The sequence below is a fragment of the Carlito syrichta genome, unplaced genomic scaffold (genome assembly GCF_000164805.1).
Source record: "Carlito syrichta isolate Samal-C Ts95f unplaced genomic scaffold, Tarsius_syrichta-2.0.1 Scaffold80634, whole genome shotgun sequence".
NCBI lineage: Eukaryota > Metazoa > Chordata > Mammalia > Primates > Tarsiidae > Carlito > Carlito syrichta.
In genome coordinates, this window is record NW_007024730.1 from 485795 (window position 1) to 505830 (window position 20036).

Consider the following 20036-nt stretch of genomic DNA (forward strand, 5'->3'; position numbering starts at 1 on the left):
GTTGTCTTTGGGATAAGAGAGAAAAGAGAGCATTTAGATGAACAGGACTAGGTAGTGCTTTTGAGTATAGGGATGGTAGAAGAAGATGGTAGAAAAGGGTTGTGGTGACTGCATTGCACTGTTAAAAATTGTGAGCTAAATTAAAATATTGGAACCATTTTAATTTACTCACTGAATTCATTTTGTAACTTAGTGGCCCTTAGGGTCATCTTGAACAGTTTGTCATTTTACCAGCAATACCCTAAAGTTTAGCTCTTAATAGAGATTTTATCTCTCGTTGATAATTTAAAGACTTACCTTTAAATTGTATATTGAAATATTATTTCATTGGTCCAGTTACTGGCCCTTTTCAATTTGTAATTTCTCCAGTAAAAAAGTATTAATTATTTTTCTATTTTTTTTTAGCCCCATCTGCTTCGATATGATTGAAGAGGCATACATGACGAAATGTGGCCACAGCTTTTGGTAAGAAAATCTTTATTCAGTAAAATCATCTCTTGGCATTTTTATACTTATGTAAATGTAGCCAATGAGAAGTTTGCTTTTAAAACTAATTTTGTTATCCTGAAATTTTTTTTTTGTTTTTATATTGTGTAGCTTTACATGCTTGACAGTTCAAGGTAGGAAACATGATTGGTGCATAATTTCTGTTAAACATTTTGATTTACTGTAGGCCTTTCAGGTGGGATTTTAAACTTCTGCATTTATTAACTGCTAATAAGAATTTTGACAGCCGGGCTCGGTGGCTCAGCCTGTAATCCCGTGCCTTTGGGAGGCTGAGGTGAGTGAATTGCCTGAGCCCACGGGTTCGAGACCCGCCTGGCAACTTGGCGTGACCTCATCTCTACAATAAATCAAAAAATTAGCTGGGCATGGTAGTGCGCACCTGTAGTTCCAGCTACTTGGAAGGCTGAGGTGGAAGGATCGCCGGAGCCCAGCAGGTCGAGGCTGCGGTGGCCGGGAGCGGCCACCGCACTCCAGTCTGGGTGAGAGAGTGAGACTCCAACTCAAAAAACAAAAAGAATTTTGGCTATTGTTCTTACGGATACAAAGCAATTAGGGCCAGGCATGAAGCATTAGTCACTTGATTGTAGGGATAGGTGGGAGACCCAGTAGAGCGACTGAGAAGAAATGGGAAAAGGATATAGAGGGTTAAAAAGTTTGGGGTTTTTTTCTTTAACTTTTTGCTCAGTGTTATCTTTAGAGTGTATCATGTCACATGAATCTGTGTATTTAAAAAATTTTTAATTGTGCCAAAATACACATAACATAGAATTTATAATCATTACCATTTTTATGTGTACAGTTCAGTAGTGTTAAGTATGTCCATTTTGTTTTACAGTTGATCTCTAAAACTTTTTCATCTTGCAGAACTGAACTCTATACTAGTTTAACAGAAACTCTCCATTTCTCCTTCCCAGCAGCCCCTAGCAACCACTATTCTACTTTGTTTTTATGACTTCAACTACGTATACCTAGTGTAACTGAAAGTTTTTGTCTTTTTGTGACTGGCCTATTTTACTTAGCATAATGTCCTTAATGGTCATCTGTGTTGTAGCATGTGTCCTTTCTTTGTAAGGCTGAATAGTATTCCATTGTATTTATGTACTACATTTTGTTTATCCATTCATCCATTGATGGACACTAGGGTTGCTTCTACCACTTAGATATTGGGAATAATGCTGCTATAAACACGGGTATGTGAGTACCTCTTTGGGATCCTACTTTCAGTTCTTGTGTGTGTGTGTGTATGTGTGTATGTATCCAGAAGTGAAATTGCTGGTTCATGTGATAATTTTGTTTTTTAGTTTTTTTAAGAACCTCTCATATTGTTGCCTATGGGGGCTGCACTGTTTTGCATTCTCACCAACAGTGCATAAGAGTTCTGGTTTTTTCCACATTATTGCCAACTCTTGTTGCTTTCTGTTGATGGTTTTTTTGGATAGTAGCTATTCTAATGGGTGTTTGATCTCTGTATTTTTAATTTTTTTCTTATTTTTTACCTATTTTGTTGGCATATTATTTTAGCATTAGTATTTCTTGTGTTCTAATAATCCTTATATTCTGATTCATATTGAAGTTAGGGACATGATTTTATGCTCAAGTTGAAAATGATTTTTGGCAGGTTTATATCCCTTATCATGAAGTGTATTGATATCATGAAGTGTATGGGGTGTTAACAACAGCCTGTAAGTCCTTTTGTTTAAGCACAATATATATATTCTTGGCTAAAAAAGCAACTTTTATCATACAGAAAGCTGTAATAAAATATATAAATGTCTCCCTTCCCCTAGTCTTTCTTGCCCATCTCCTTATAGATTATCACTGATAAAAAATGACTATTATTTTAAAAGCTTTTTACCAGTTTTTTGTTTGTGTGGTTTTTTTCGTTGAAAGACAATCTTGTTTTCTTTAATACTTTTTATTTTCTAGTACATCATTGCATTGACATTATTATGATTCATGAGTCACTTTCCACTTTGTATCTCTAATGAAATTCTGGTCATGTAGGTCTTGATTTTAGGCTAAGCAGATGTGGTCTTGGTCTTTCCAGGTTGATTGTTCAGCTGTACTGTTTTTTTGTCTGTAAATTGATCCAGCACCCTAGCATTTCATGGGAAACTATACTTCCTTCAGATTTTAGATTTTTTTGTTTTGTTTTGGTTTTTTTTTTTGAGTGGAGTCTCACTCAGTCACCCAGACGGGAGTGCAGTGCCTGCTCCCGGCCACCGCAGCCTCAACCTGCTGAGCTCCGGCAATCCTTCCGCCTCAGCCTTCCGAGTAGCTGGAACTACAGGTGTGCGCTACCACGTCCGGCTAATTTTTTGATTTATTGTAGAGATGAGGTCTCACTAAGTTGCCCAGGCGGGTCTCGAACCCGTGGTGGGCTCAGGCAATTCACTCGCCTCAGCATCCCAAGGCGCGGGATTACAGGCTGAGCCACTGAGCCCGGCTAGATTTTAGATTTTGACTGTTCTGGAAAATTGGGTGATCTGGAGTAGGCTTTCTCATCCTTGGCACTGTTAACATGTTAGGTCAGATAATTTTTTGTTGTAGAAGACTGAACTGTGCACTGTAGATTGTTTAGCAGTATTCCTGGCCTCTACCCAGTAGCAACCCATCATCCCTGTTGTGACAACCAAAAATGTCTCCAGGCATTGCAGGTATCCCTGTGGGACAAAATTGTCCTCAGTTAAGAGCTACTTATCTACAGCTAAAAGAGCAAGTTCTTGACATTGATAGACCAGGATTCTCTTTCCGACTAAAACTTACCTGATCTCTGTCAAATCATTCAACCTTTTTCTTTTGCTACTGCCCTCTTGCTTTCATTCCTCTCTCTTCCCATCTTTTCTCTTTCTCTTCTTGTTTCTTTTCCACTTCCTCTTCTTTTGTAGATTTAAAACTGTTGAGGTGGAAAATAGATTGTAAAGTGGAGTTTTTATTTTTCCTAATTGTCCTCTGACTTATATATTCACTGTGGCATTTATAAATGGACAGGCCTGGCCATTTTAGTCAATATTATAATCTTTATGGTGTCTTTAAGTTGTTGGTGGAAAGCTTCATTTGTTTCTTAAATGACTTTTTATTTTTTTCACTTTCCCTCAAATTAAAACAGTTTAAGGGTAGATCGTTGCTACAATTTAAGTTGTTATGATGTTATTTTTTTATTTATTTATTTTTTGAGTTGGAGTCTTGCTCTCGCCCAGACTAGAGTGCAATGGCCGCTTCCGGCCACCGCAGCCTCGACCTGCTGGGCTCCGGCGATCCTTCCGCCTCAGCCTTCCAAGTAGCCAGAATTACAGGCATGCACTACCACACCCAGCTGTTTTTTTGATTTATTGGAGAGATGAGGTCTCGCTGCCCAGGCGGGTCTCGAACCCGCGGGCTCAGGCAATCCACTCACCTCAGCCTCCCAAAGGCGCAGGTATGTTGTTATATTTTGATGAGAATATGTTTTAAGATACCCACCAAAGGGCAGGTTTTAGTAGGATCGAGACCATAATGCTGGCATGAGCTAATGAAACGGAAGGCTGGCAGTTTCAGTGTCAGATTTGCTATACTCTGAATCTTTTTTGCAGTTTTGTTTAGAGCAAAGTTCATAATTATTTACCCTATCCTAATGGGAGAGGTTTATGGAACTTCATTCATTAAAAGTAGCCTGTTATATCAACTCTCCTCTAACTTAAATTCTGGCTGGGAAGCTGGAGCCAAGTCACTTGTAATACCATTTCAAAGCTCCACCTAAATTATTAGCACTATATCAAATTAGACCACATTATAATTGTTTATGCCTCATCCCCATGCAGATGATAAGTCTTTTCTAGCAACAGGTTGGAGACAATATAGCAGGCATTTCTTTCACTTTATTCATTTCCAATTTGAGACCTACCATTAGCTAGAGCCTGACTGAAAGGATATAATAAGAGATCTGGCTTCTATATAATATAGAGATAAAATTGACTCTTTGTCTCTGTTCCTTTGCTGCCTCCAGTTGTCCCTTGCACCTCGCTTCAAAGAACTCACATCTACCAAGTCCTGATTTATGATTTACTATTTTGCTTCCTTACAAGTTCATTACAATTAATGGGCTTTTTTAGCATCGTCATCTTCCAGCAAATGGGCAAGCCTTAGGTGTCAAATTGCCTTTTGGGACTGCTAGTAAATTCATCATCTTACATTATGCTGTTAGTTGTTCTTTACATTATTATATATTATACATTCTTATGTTTTTAAATATATGACAACTGGTACTGATTTGTCCTTGCTGTTCTTGTTCTAGTTCCTTCTTTTTCTGTGATTTTTCTGATCACTAACAGTTTTTTATATAAACTCATCCTTATTCGCACAGACAGAAAGAGATATTTATATTTTGTTGGCAGGCATATACATAATAGAAGAAACATGACATATGCATATATAGAGAAATATACATTATTATCAAATATATACTTACAGAGGAAACAGTCACCCATTTATATCACCATACTGTGGTAGTAAATAATTCTTTTTAACAGTTGCAGTGTAAGTAGCTTGAAAACTTCTCAGGCAGATTTGAGATGTAGCTGTTACCTCTTTATGATCACCTATTTTTGGTACTAGTCTAAGCACTTATCCTTCTCTAGGCATCCAACGTACTGTGTCTAGGCTGGTGATGGCCAAGTAGATTAGATTAATGAGAAAAATAGAATGTTTAGTAACGTTTTATACTTGCCAGAGGGCAACAGAAGTATTTTACTTTCTTGGTCGTATCCTTTCATACGTTCAACATTTATTGAGTTACAACTTTTAACAGAGTATTGTCCTAAACCTTACAGGTACAGAGATAAGTACTAGAGAAGATAGTGACTAGTCCTCAAACAAGGGCATGTCTACTCTGGGGTAGTAGTGCAGTAGTAGATGCTATAGAATAAACTTGATGTGTCTTGTTTTCACTTAAGTTTCATTCAGTAGTATGTAATTTGATGTACTTTAATTTTATACCATAGGTGGATATTATCAACTGCAATGCAGAAAAGTCACTGGAATTGTTCCTTCTGTCTATGTTCCAGACTATTTTCTTCTGGGAGAGAGAGTGTGGTAGAAAGTCTATTGAGATGGGATCTGATTAGGATGCTGAAGAAAAGAAAGGAGAGGGTGTTCTAGAACTGTTTTGTATATTGACAAACTCTGACTTAAAAACACAGCTAGTTCTTGTCACATTATTTGTTCATTTTCTAGCATTTTTAATTTTTTTACAAAAGTTATTTGCTAAAACCTAAAATGTCTTCTTTCTACATATCTGTAACCCATTTCTTTAATAGCCTTCCAGATTCTCTCTTCTTCATGACTTGCCTTGTTTGAACTCACTGGTTTTTTTAAAGGGTTAAGTCTTCCTGGAAATGTTAACCCATTTCCTTTTTTTCTGAGCACACTACACATTTCTCCATATTGGGATTCTTAGTGTATTGTATTTGCATATCTACATTATACTTCTCCCTTGAAGTAAAAATGAAAACAAAAATGTTGAGTGTGTTATCTACTTCAGTGACATTTCTGTGTAGGAAATATTCTGTCAGATATGAAGCATATTTTGTGGTAATATGATGATCCCAGCCTTGTCATAGTTGCAAGAGGTGATATTGTTTCTGAAACACTGTGCAAGTCATTAGTTCAATTCAGATATCCATGATGTGCCAAAGTTCATTGTTACTTTGATTTTCCATACCGTTTGTCTTTTTACTTACCTTGAAAGTAACAAATGTGAGATGAGAAAGTAGTTGATATCCAGAACAGCAAAACCTGGTTCTGTAGGTTTTTATTGTTTTTGTTTGTTTTTTGATAAGGTGGAGGGGGTAAGTAGATATAAAAATCAGCTTCAGCTTATAAAGCTAAGATAAATTTATACTATCTGTGTTTTGGTTGAAAAAGTACTTAGTTTTTTATTAAAGGAAGTGAATAGATGTACAAATTATAGAAATATATAATGTAACAAAGGAATCATTTTCTGTATTCACAATTCTTCACCAATGACTACTAATAGATTATTTTTTATGGCATACATATTACAATGTAATTTTTAAAGTCTGGTTGTATAGCATTGCACTGGATTGCTGTTTACACATTTACTTAATCAATTTCCTAGTGTTTCGTTTGCTTTTATTTTATGTTGCTGTTTACAGATAATCCTGTACTGAACACACTTCTACATATATATTTCCTTAGGATAAATTCCTGGAATTAAAATCGCTTAATTAAGGGGGATGCAAAAGCCTTAAGGTTTTACATGCAACTTGCCTTCTAGGAAAGTTGTGCCAGATACATTTACTGCAACAGTCCATGAGATTGTTCATACCCACATGTGTTCCTTAACTATGTGATATTTTATTTTTCCATTCTGATTGGCAATGTATTCGTATGTAATTTTGAATCAGTTTTTTGTTACTAGTGAAAATGATGGTTTTCTTAGGCTTATTGACTAATTTTTGTCTTTGCTTGAGTTTTCTGGGTTTTTTTCTTTATTTTAATGAGCTCTTTATGTATTAAAGGTTTTGGCACTCCAAGAACATGAATAGTCTGTTTGCTTACCAGAGCCATAGGCATTTACTTTTCTTATGTTGTTATGAACTATTTAAGTTACATAAATTTAAATTTTAGTTAGCATATCTTTTAAAATTTTGTGTCCAGTAGGCTTGTTATTTGAGTTTATTTTGGAATAGCTTTTGTGTACTGTTTATTCAATAAATGATGCATATTGTTAATAATGCAAAAATATAACCTGGAATACATTTATTAGGTTACTTATGTTGCAGATGATTTAGAGGCATATTTCATGACCAGTTTATTAATTTTTCATTGACATAATTAAGCCTGTTTTATTTTTTTCTTACTACTAGCTACAAGTGTATTCATCAGAGTTTGGAGGACAATAATAGATGTCCCAAGTGTAACTATGTTGTGGACAATATTGACCATCTGTATCCTAATTTCTTGGGTGAGTCTTTGGAATGATTTTTATATTTTTAAGTATTCTATCCCCAAAAGTGTATACTAACACTAATTCATTCAGAAAACCTAACTCACAGGTAAACACTCTTCTCTCTGCTACTCACCACAGTGCTTTCCTTTTCTTGGTTTGTGGCATAGATTCCGTATACTGTTAGTACCATCTTGTATTATTTTTAAGTTCTATTAAAAAGATTGACACAACTTTTCGATTCTTATATAGATGGCAGGACTAGATGTGAAGTTTCATAAAAATGCCAGAGGTTCAGAACACCTTTAGGTTTCTATATGCAGTGTTGTATATTTTTCTGCTGCTTATGCTTTTGGGGCAGAAGTGAGAAGTACAGAAGAAAGAGTTAATGGGTAGAGGGAACCCAGGTTTGGAGAATATTGAGGGGATGGGGGGAGGAACTTGAGTGTGATATTCCCAAATTGGGACTGGGGAGACAATAGGAAAGTAAGAACTTGGGAAGGAAGACATGGAAGAAGAACTTTTGAGAGAGGAGTTGTAAGAATTGGAAAAGGGAGACATTTATAGGGATGCTTTAAGAGGAAGCGGTTGGGAATAATGCCAATTGTGAATATTAAAAAAAAAATTCTACATGCTTATTTGCCTAAGATATTGTAGGAAACCTTTAGTCTGAGTGTTTTGGAAATTAATAATAAGTCGAAGAAGAATAATTTTCAGATATGGATAGACTTGATGTAGGGTACTATTGAGTTTGCATGTCAAAAATGTTAATTCTTAGGCTGAGTGTGATGGCTCACACCTGGAAATTCCAGCACTTTGGGAGGTGGAGTCAAGAGGATTGCGTGAGCCCAGGAATTCAAGACCAGCCTGGGCAACTTGGCAAGACTTCGTCTCTACAATAAGTAAAAAAGTTATCTGAGTGTAGTAGTGTGTGCCTGTAGTTCCAGCTACTTGGAAGGTTGATGTGGAAGGATCGTCTGAGCACAGCAGATTGAGGCTGCAGTAGCCATTTGCGTGCCACTGCACTCCACAGTGAGACTCTGACTCAAAAAAAAAAAAAAAGGGAATTCTTCATTCTAAAGCCTAACATACTCAGAGTTAGGGTGTGGTGCCTACTTTTGTATTAGATTTTGACCCGCCAGTGCTTCAGTAGCGGTTTGATTTGTTTAGCTCAAATGGTTGCTTATAATAAATCATGAATTTGAAATTTTTAGCTATTGTTTTCTTTTTTCCCTTTGCTCTAAAAGTGCATTAGGTACAATCCTTTTTTCTCTGTCACTCTTCACTACATTTTGATATTTTTTTCATAGAAGAAAATTCCTGGATGATTTGCACAGCAGAAAGAAGCCCTGAAGGAAATAACTTGAAGATTTTCTGCTAGAATGACACATTTTTCAATAGATAAAGTCTTACAGCAAAATGGAGAAGGAACTTAGGGAAAGAACAAAGAGAAATACTAAGTGGTATGGTACCTTGCAGGACTAGACTTGATAGGCTAGGTTAGGTAATAGGGAAACTAAGTCCTGCAAAGCAGAATCTGTTGTGCAGAACTTGCAGATTTGGATTGATGCTTCTCTGTGGAATCTAGGATCACTCTTCTTTCTGTGGTCATGACTTTGGAAAACTACTTATTCTTTTGGAGTGGTTAAATATAGAATGGAACTAATGTTCTGAATATTTTGGTATTTACTAAATTTTTCAGGCAACATTTTTTAGTGAGTCTACAGGTTTGAGATTCCTTTATGTGAGTTTCTAGATGGTGAGAGTACTATATACTCTATAGTAGTACTGTATACATCCATACTAGTATGGATGGAATACAAAAATATAGTACTATTTAAGTTGGAAAATGATTTCCTACTTTAGATATATATATTCTCTAATGCATGTATCTAATGGATAGTGAAGTTACAATTTCTGATGTTTTTAAGTTAGAAATTATCTTGGCAGTGATCTGTTTTTAACCTTTTTATGGATATGAGATTTTGATCTTAGGTAATTGGAGGGTATTTTATGTCAGTATTTGAAGTCTTTTAATTATAGTTGCAGCTTCCAATGTGATATATGTCATCCATGGAAATAACATTTCTTCTTGATATACCTGTCTCTGTTTTTCTGCCAGTTACTTATTCTAGCCCTGTTCTTTGAACAGTGGTGGTCAAATCATAAGATTTCTACATTAGGTAGATAGAGACTGTCCTGTGTGTTCAGAAGAATGTCACTGTAATCTGTTGCTTTATATGTTCATAAAAGTAGAATACCACTTTTTTCTATACTAAAAAAAAACCTACTAAATTATTTATTTTTCATTATATCAGCTTAAGATTATGATTTGGATAGTTCTTGTAACTCTTAGATGAGTTAAAAAGACCCTGAGCCTTTTTAAATGATTTCAGATTTTCTCGTGTCTATGGTAAAGAAATTAAGCATATATTATACGATTCTGAGGTATTCTTGGCATTCGTGCATCTGCTTTGTGGATAAGTTATACCCTTTCACTTTTGATGCCTTAAGTCATGGATAGAGAGCTGGACCCACAGTTTCTTCAGCAGGTCTCTAGACCCTTTTGCTTTATTTATAACCTATGTGAGAATTTTGAAAAATGTTATGCCTCCTCACACACTTTTAAGTTAGCATTCAGAACTTTTCTTCATAAGCTTAAATGATTGTAAAGAATTTAATTTCTAGAGTATTATAAATGTATGACTTCAGAACAAAGTCTTTTAAAGATGTATCCAGTGGAATCTAAATATCATAGTGATTTGTTACTTAATAACATAAAAATAAACTTTTCATTAAATGTAAGAAATTTCATTAATTCCTTTTCTCTGTAAAATTCCTCTTAAATTTTATATCCCACACATAGCTTTATCCATTAATGTATTTTTATGCTTGAAATTCGTATTGATCTACCTGTAATACTTTCCTGTAACAAGTGTATGTACACACAGGCATACCTTGTTTTATTGTGCTTCGCTTTATTGTGCTTCATGGATACGGCATCCCCCCACCCCCAAATTGAAGGTTTGTGGCAACTCTGCATTCAGCAAGACTGTTACTTCTATTTTTCCAACAGCGTGTACTCACTTTGTGTCTTCATGTCACATTCTGGTAATGCTCACAATATTTAAAAATTTTGTATTATTATATGTGTTATTATGATCTGTGACCAGTGATTGTTGATATTACTATTATAATTGCTTCGGGGCACCACAAACCATACCCATGTAAGACAGTAAACCTCATTGGTAAATGTTAGTGTGTGTTCTGACTCTCCACCGACCTGCCATTTTCTGTCTCATACACTCTCTCTCCTCGTGCCTCCCTATTCCCTGAGTCACAACAGCTGTCACAGATAGTGATCATAATTCCTCTGATGAATCTGGGCAAAGTAAAGAAAACATTTTGGAAAGGATTCACTACTCTAGATGTCATTAAGAACATTCATGTTTCATGGGAGGTCAGAATATCAATGTTATAAGGATTTTGGAAGAAGTTGATTCCACCCTCATGGAAAACTTTGAAGGGTTCATGACTTCAGGAGTGGAAGTAACTGCAGACATGGTGGAAGTATCAAGAGAACTAGAGGTGGAAATGGAGCTTGAAGATGTGACTGACTTGTGATATCATGGTAAAACTTGAACGGGTGAGGAGTTATTTCTTATGAATGAACAGAGAAAGTATTTCCTAGAGAAGGAATCTTCTCCTTCTGAAGATATTGTGGACACTATTGAAATGACAGCAGAGGATTTAGAATATTACATAAACTTAGTAGATAAGCAGGGTTTGAGAAAACTGACTCCACTTTTGAAACAAGTTGTGCCACGAGTAAGATGCTATCAAACAGCATCATATGCTGCAGAGAAATCTTTTGTAAAAGAAAGAGTCAATTGATGTGGCGAACTTCATTGTTGTCCAATTTTAAGAAATCGCTACAGCCACTTGTTCTTCAGTGACTACCACCCTGATCAGTCAGCAGCCATCAACATTAAGGCAAGACCAGCAAGCAGATTATGACATGCTGAAGGCTCAGACGATCATTAGCACTTTAGTAATACAGCATTTTAAAATTAACTATTTTTTAGAAATAATGCTATTGCACACTTAATTGACCACAATATAGTGTAAATATTTATATGTACTGGCACACCAAAAAATTCACACAGTTCACCAAGACTTATTTTCTGGCTCTCCTCCCTCTTTTTCTTGTGTGCTTTCTCTCCCCTTTTTTTCCTCATTCACTGCACCCCCTCTCTCTTTCATTGTACTCCCTCCCCTGCTTTCTCTTTTTCTACCTTTCTCTGTATACAAAATTTGTAAATTGAATTTTTCTTACCTATCTCATGAACAATCCTCTTAGTCATTAATATAAATGCAACATGTATGTAAAGTTTGAAGTTTTTTTTAAAGTGGCTGACACATTAAAAAAAAAAACCTTTACTACTGCCAGGTAGTATCTCAAATGCTTTATGTAATTGAACTTATTTAATCCTCATTGCAGTCTTGTGAGATATGTACTTCTTTTGCAATCTTATTCTATAAATGAGGAAACTAAAGCACAGATAGGTTGAGTAACTTGTGTAAAGAAGTAGTGGAATTGGAATTTGGTCTTAATCTGGCTCAGGAGTCTGTGCTTTTACTATACTGTCCTGCCGTTAAACAGACAGTTAGAATGGAGTCTCTTTAGCAGTAGAAATGTGTTTTTCTTAATATCAAGAAATGTTTGATTTTATTACTGTGGAGGCTATAAGCCTCCATAGAATTATAATGAACAAATGTTATAAACTATTTTTTTGGTTTATATCTCAATTCTTTCTTTTTTTTTTTTTTTTTGAGTCGGGGTCTCACTTTGTCACCTAGACTGGAGTACAGTGGCACAATCATGGCTCATTACAGCCTCCACCTCCTGAGCTCAGGTGATCCTTCTGCCTCAGCCTCCTGAACAGCTGGGACTACAGGTGCGCACCATGCTGGCTAATTAAAAAAATTTTTTTTGCAGAGACGAAGTCTCGCTATGTTGCCCCAACTGGTCCTGAACTCCTGGGCTCAAGTGATCTTCCTGCCTTGGCCTCCCAACAACCTGGGATTACAGGCATGAGCCACTATGCCCAGCCTTAGATCTCAGTTCTAAGACTTGAGTATGGTTTCAGATAAATGCTTATCTTAGAAATATGAAAGTGTTAGGTAAACATGATATATGAGTCATAAAAGAGAATATTATTTTCCCTCCACCCCCCCCCGAAAGAGCATATTATTAAAGTTTAATTTATCCATTCTACAAATACTGGGTGCCAGGGACTGCACTGGTGATTAAAACAGATTATATCATTAAATGCTGAAATCTATAGTATTAATAGGATGCTAGCTGGTGTCTTTTGCTAATAGCAAAACATTGCTTTTAAAATACATTTCTTTTTCTTTTTTTTTGAATTGGAGTCTCACTCTGTTGCCCAGGCTGGAGTGCAGTGGCATGCTCTGAGGTGGAAGGATCATCTGAGCCCAGCAGGTCGAGGCTGTGGCCACCATGCCTGGCTAATTTTTTGATTTATTGTAGAGATGAGGTCTTGCCAAGTTGCCCAGGCTGGTCATGAACCCGTGGGCTCAGGCAGTCCTCTTGCCTTGGCCTCCCAAAGTTCTGGGATTATAGGTGTGAGCCACTGCGCCTGGCCTATTAAAATACATTTCTAAAGTTACTATATGGAATTCACCATTTTGCTTTTCTTGTTTGTAAGTTGTTGCAGTTTTGAACTTGTTTCATAAGTTGAATAGTTTCCCTCTAAATCTGTGACATTAATGATGTTGATATATTGATATTTTAATATTAAGTCCATTGTATATATCTCGCATTTTAAGAGTTTTTTTTTTTTTTTTTGGTTAAATTTTTTAAGTACAAAAGTAATAAAATAATCCTTGATGAAGAAACATTTTAAACAGAGGGTACTAAATAAAACTACTTATTTTATTCCCCAATAATAATGATTGTCCACTATAGGATACAGTTTTTAATGAAGAAAAAAAATCATTTTTGTTAGATAGCTCTGTAAAATCTGATAAGAGTAATAAAAACTTTAATTTGTTAAGTATAGAATTTAAGTGTCTTTACATAATATGGCCTGTCAGTTAATACATTCTCTTGCATATTCTTTTTGCCTTCATTAGCTATAATTTTATTTTGAATTTAATTTTTTGACCTTTGAAAACTTAATTTTACATTGTCTTACATTATTGTTAAGAATCAAATACAGTGATAAGAGATTTCTTGGTAAAATGCAGTATGGCATGTACATATAAAGTATTTAATAGTCATGCTGCTTATTCAGATGGTTAAATCTATAATGGGAACATTAAACTTTTATTCTCACTGCATTATTTCAAGATCTATCCTTTACCTTAATCTGGATTATATTAATAGCTTTGTTTGTGAGGTATGTACAGTTCAGGCCATTCACGAACAGGCTCCAATTTGCCTACATTTCCAGTCATAATTCATAGCCCGTATTAATCATTCACAAAATCACTCTGACCCTGTGTTTCATCTACATTGATTTTAAATCAGTTTATCTCCTGTTGTTTTGTAATTCTGCTACACAAACACACACAGACATCTCTTCTGAATTCTTTATTTCTTTTTCTGCTTAGTGATTCTCTGTGTGCCTGTTATGGCCCAATTCTAACATTACCTTCTATATGAAACCTGCTTATTAACATTTGGATTGATCCTTGACCTGTGTACTTTGTAAATCTATTTCAGTGATAGTGCTGAATCCATATTACATGTACAGCATCATATGCATTTGTCTTGTTAGTTTGAGTGGCTTGAGGTCATTTGTCTTTGAAGCTTAGACCCTTAGTATGGGCTTGGTATCTGTCTATTTTTTTTTTCCCCAAAAATATGTATCTTTGCCTTGTGGTCTAGTAGAAGGTATCAGACAGTTGGGTTTGTATCCCATCTTTTATCTTGTTCTTTATGACATTGTAAGCTCCTTATGCTCTCTGTCCTAATATTCCCTCATGTCCAAATGGAGAGAAACTAGCCTAGTGCTTGCTTTCCTTATTTAAAAAAATAAAGTTTTTCTATCAGTTAGTGTTTATTTGCTGGCTGCAGGAAAACAGAAAAATACAATTAAAAGTGGTTTAAACACTATAGAAAATGTACTGATTCATAGGAAAGGAATTTCCAGAGCTAGCTAGTTCAGTGGCTTGGTGATCTTGTCAATGTCTTTTCATTGTTTTTTCTTCCATCCCTAGCATGTGCCTTGGTCTTTTGGCTAGCTACCCTCTAGATTGCAAGATGGCTCTAAGCAGTTCTAGATATCATCCTCTTGTGAAGTCAGGGAAATAATTTGTTTTTTTCTCCTGTCATTCTTTTTCTGAAAGACAGCACATCCCTTGTTGGTCAAAACTAGGTCAAATACTTCACCCCACATTAGTCACTGGCAAGGGTAGGAATGACTGGATTTGCCTGAGGTTTAGTCAAGAATCATGTGGTTGGAGAGGGATCTAGCTTCTCTGAAAGTTATATGCCATTCTCACACTTGGAAAAAAATCATTTCATTATCAAGAAGAAGGGTAGGATGCTTTTTGGATAGGTAGCTAACTGTCTTCCATGGTATTTATAGACAAATTACAGACATAAGAGGAACAAATAAAAGTCTTTAGTGCTTATCTTGCTGGGTGCAGTGGCTCATGCCTGTGGTCCCAGCACTTTGGGAGTTTGAAACGAACCTAGGCAACATAATGATACCTTGTCTCCACAAAAACTTTTTAAAACATTAGCCAGGCATGATGGTGTGTGCCTGCAGTTCCAGCTGCTCAGGAAACTGAGGTGGAAGATCATCTGAGCCCAGGAGGTGGAGGCTGTGGTGAGCTGTGATTGTGCTGCTGCACTCAATCCTGGGTGACAGAGTGAGACCTCAACTCAAAAACAAAACAACAAAACAGAACAAAACTTTAGTGTTTATCTCATAGTAGATACTCAGTCACCCGTGCCTGTTAAAGTGTGGGGCATGAGACAGTTTCACGCAGTGAAAAATTGTCTCTTTTCAAGTGTCAATAGTATCATCAATGAGAAACATGAGAGAAAGTACATTGTTCTGAAGAATTTGCCTGTAGTGTAGTAATTGCAGTAGTAGCAGCAACAACGCTGTTCTAACTTGAAATAAAATAAAAAGCTAACTTTTTTTGTTTAGCATCTTTTGAGTTTTTGTACTTTATAAAGGTAAAATAGTATTCATCTAAACAGAAGAATTAGATGATACACTTAATAAAAATACAAATTATATGTGCTTTTGGTTTTGTTTTTCTTTTTAGTGAATGAACTCATTCTCAAACAGAAGCAAAGATTTGAGGAAAAGAGGTTCAAATTGGACCACTCAGTGAGTAGCACCGTATGTTTCAACTCTTATTACTATTTTTGATAAATTTCATTTTCTTTTTATTTAACATTAATTAGATATTACAGTTTAGTATTTATTGATTTTTCTTAAAGGAGACTTGTTTAGAATTGTTGTACGTGAATAAATAACTTTCTTAACTTTACATTTACTAGGGTGACCCTCTTTTGAAAGATCTGGTAAGATTACATTAGGACAGTTGGTTTGTAATACATGACATTTGAAAGATTGTATTGCAGGGTGAAACAATGCCTAGTTATTTTGAAAAAAACTGCTGAGAGATTCCTAATTTTGAAGGATTAGCTCCAAATTATTGAGGCAAGTGAATTTAAATTAATACCAAATGCAAAGTTGAAAATATGACTAGACAGATTATTAAAATCTAGTCTTTTATTTAGAAGAGAAATTACACCTTTAGATATTCTTTTTTTTTTTTTTTTTTAAGAAATTCTAACCTAGCATTTGTCTTGAATGTACCATTTGTATCTGCTATCTAAATTCATTTAAGGAAGAAATAGTGTTTAAATAGTAACTAGAAGGCAGTGAGGAGCCGGGAAGGAGTAGGTTGGAACATGATATTTTTGATATCTATGTAATAAAGCATATTAGGAAGTAGCAGTTAAACATTTGTTTTAGAGTGTCTAAAACAGTCTTCTTAGGAAGTTGTGTTTCTTCTTTTCTTCATTTTTAGAATGGCCACAGATGGCAAATATTTCAAGATTTGTTGGGAACTGACCAAGATAACCTTGATTTAGCCAATGTCAACCTCATGTTGGAGTTGCTAGTACAGAAGAAGAAACAACTGGAAGCAGTAAGTGGTAGCTAAACTTCTAAAAAGTTTTAAATGATGAACTTTATTGTAATGAAAAAGATTTAGAAATGTTTAAAGATAAAACGATAGTGTCACTAATTCATATGTTTTTACTCAACTAGAAGCATCTGTAAATTGTCACTTCTGATAAATTTCCCTGTTTAACTTAAAGAAACAAATTCCTTACAATGTAACGTAATTGCAATAGTCAGTTTGTATTTTTTTTAAAAAACTGAGTATTAAAGATTATAAGATAGAAAAGTTTCATCTTAATAGGAAGTAGTTATGTTGGCCAGTTTGCTTCTAATGAATATCTTTCTTGCCATATCTTTTCCTCTTCACATGTGAGATTTGAAAAAGAAAATAAGATTTATTTTTATCTACATAAGATTTTTTCAGCAGGTGTCCATTGGTAGTGACATAACTAAACGCATTTAAACCAATGTGTACTAGGTCTAAATATATCTTATTTCATGTAACAAAATATAAATGAATGTAAAATTGCATTTATTTTGTGTAAATGGTAAAAATGTAAAATGTTGGATTGCATGCATTAGCTAGGAATTGAGTATGATCTGTTAAAAGCAGCATATACCCTAGCATAAGCAAATATCCACCCTGACCTAGGTTAAACATAAAGGAGGTATTTATTAAGACAGTAAAGGAATGAGTAGCTTATACACACAAAAGGAATAGCCAAACAACCAAACTCTGAGAAGATTAGAACCATGGCTTCTCCGGGGGACTACAAGTAAATGAAATTAGGGACTCGATTGTTGTTGGCAGTCTCTCTTTTGTTCCTCTTGAGCCTATTTTGTTGGGACAGCTCTGATTTTCTATTCTGGTTAATCTTTATTCATGGAAGGTAATGTGGTTATCTGCCTTTATTTAGTTATGTTTTTTGATAAAAGAAGAAAAGGGACTTTCCTTTCCAACTTCAGTTTAAAAATTTCTGTGGATAGATTCTGAGTATCTTAGCTTGGAACCAGATCCCACTGAATAGCATAGGCATCTTCTAGTAGAAGAGAGGAGTGCGTGAGGTTGAGCCAAATGAGTGTCTCCCATGTTGCAGCTGTTTGGCGGTAGGGTTCAGGGAATTTCCCATATGGTTTTAACCAGAGTTTTCTGTTACCATCTACTATATACCATGTATTGCGTTAGGGGTTGTGGACAGGATGCACTTATGTGCTGTGTGTGTGTGTGTGTGTGTGTGTGTGTGTGTGTATGTGTCTGTGTATGTATTTATAAACTAGATAAATTAAGCAGATATTTTCATAGTGATAAACGATATAAAAAGATTTCTTTGTGAGAGATTGAACATTTATAGTTACCTTGGTTCCTTTTGGAACTGTGAAAATGACAGTAAAGAGATTTTAAAGAGGCAAAGAAAATGGGAGAATAGACATGGCAGAAATATTTTAGAAGCAATGAAGCAGATGGACAAAGGTAATAGACTAGCAGATCTGAGAAAACTGAATACTAAGCCAGCAGGAGGAAAGCCAAGAACTAACTGTACTTATATTGTAGAACAAAGGCCCTGTTATTGGAAGCATCAGGTACCTCATATAGTAAAGGCTGAAAACCAAATGATTGGTTGAGAGTCCATTTAAGAAGTGGTTAGAATCCTTGATCAATTTTTATACAACTCAGCTAATGATTCTCCTTTTTCTACCTTAGGAGAAAACTAGAACTTTTACATCCCCCACCCCCAGGTGATAAAAAAGGCTCTCTGGACTACTTCATAACAGGCACACTGAAAGGTGTGCGTGTACAGAGGAGAATCGCACTCTGAAGATAGATAATTATGTACTGAAAGTAAAGACTGTTAACCTTCTTCCTGTCATTGGATATGCCAACATTAGTCTGCTTCCTTTTTGGCTTTTTGTCTTAGAATTGAAGAAGTAAAGTTTTCATTTTCTTATCTTTTCTTTTTTTGAGTTAGAGTCTCTCTCTGTTGCCCAGGCTGGAGTGCAGTGGTATGCTCACGGCCACCACACAGCCTTGACTTGCTGGGCTCAGGCGATCCTTGCGCCTCAACTTTTCAAGTAGCTGGAGCTGCAGGTATGCGCCACCACACCCAGCAAATTTATTTATTTATTTATTGTAGAAATGAGGTCTCACCATGTTGCCCTGGCTAGTGTGTCAAACCCCTGGACTCATGCAGTCCTCTAGCCTCTGCCTCCCAAAGTGCTGGGATTACATACAGGCATGAGCCCCTGCTCCTGGCAATGAAGTTTTCTTATTCTACCATCACAGATTATTTCCTGTTTCCTGAAGAGGTAGCCAGCTCAGATCAACTTTTTACGTTTTCTATTTTATTTTTCATTATTATTTAACTTGATGAATATATCCAAAGTACAGAAAATAATATGAGACTCTCCCATACTGCTCAGTTTTAATACATGTTTAAGACTTTGCCTTATGTCTTAGATTTAACTTTTGAGAATTTTTTTTTTTTAAATACTTAAAGCCTTCTCATCTCATTCCTTTCTCCCAGATTAGACACCATATGAAGTTGGCAAGAATCCTTTTCAAGCATAGATAGACTTTCCTTATGTATGTTAGTATCCACAAACATACTACATTACATAAAGGAGTTCATATTGTAGTTATTCTTTTGACATATGCCTTTTTATTTTTGGAGTTCATGTTAATAAATGTAGATTTGGTTTATTTAACTTCTCTATAGAAATTCATTGCAGGAACGTATCTATTACCGTATTGATGGGCATTTAGGTCCTTCTCAATTTTTAGCTGCAAATATCAGTACTGCATTTAGTATATATTTCTTCTTGTGTTTGTATAGGTCATATATTTTGACATTATTAAATATTAGATATTGACTAATCACTCTTCTCTGAGTTTGTACCACATAAACACTTGATAGTTTCTCCTTTTTAGTTAGTGCCAATCTGATTGGTATCAAGTGCTGTGTGTGTGTGTGTGTGTGTGTGTGTGTGTGTGTGTGTGTGTGTGTGTGTGTTTACATTTCTGTGGATACTGGTGAAGATGAGAATTTTTTGTTTGGCCATCTTGGTTTTTGGTTTTTTTTTAGATTGGAAAATATAGGTTATTAAGAAATAAATTAGAGAGAGAGAGAAAGAGGAGATTCACCTCCCCAAGGTACGGGAGAGGGCCAAAGCTTAAGAAAACTTGGCCCATCTTGGTTTTCTATTGATGAATTACCTATTTATATCACAGTGTCTATTTTTATAATGGATCATTTGCCTTTTTTATTGATATGTAAGAAGTGTGTGTGTACCTGTATTTTAGATGTTGCTACCATGTCAAGCATTTATTTTGGTAATTGAATCCTAGTTGTGGTTGGAGAACATAATTGACATGATTTTAAATTTTTTTTTTTTTTTTTTTTTTTTTG

The 20036-nt window shown here is 35.4% G+C and overlaps 1 protein-coding gene across 8 annotated transcripts in view; it reads left to right on the plus strand.

Moving 5' to 3' along the window:
• The first annotated feature begins 404 nt into the window (after positions 1-404).
• Positions 405-20036, plus strand: part of RFWD2 (ring finger and WD repeat domain 2) — a 179228-nt gene continuing 159596 nt past the window's right edge. For 5 of the 8 annotated variants that reach the window (XM_008055217.1, XM_021710944.1, XM_021710950.1 and 2 more), the window contains exons 1-4: positions 411-465; positions 7374-7471; positions 15764-15840; positions 16538-16657. In XM_008055217.1, the coding sequence (XP_008053408.1) occupies positions 422-465; positions 7374-7471; positions 15764-15840; positions 16538-16657 (339 nt within the window). In that variant the 5' untranslated portion in view covers positions 411-421. Of the gene's footprint in view, positions 466-7373; positions 7472-15763; positions 15841-16537; positions 16658-20036 lie in introns of all 8 variants that reach the window. The other 3 variants (XM_021710939.1, XM_021710948.1, XM_021710953.1) reach the window with 2 other exon arrangements.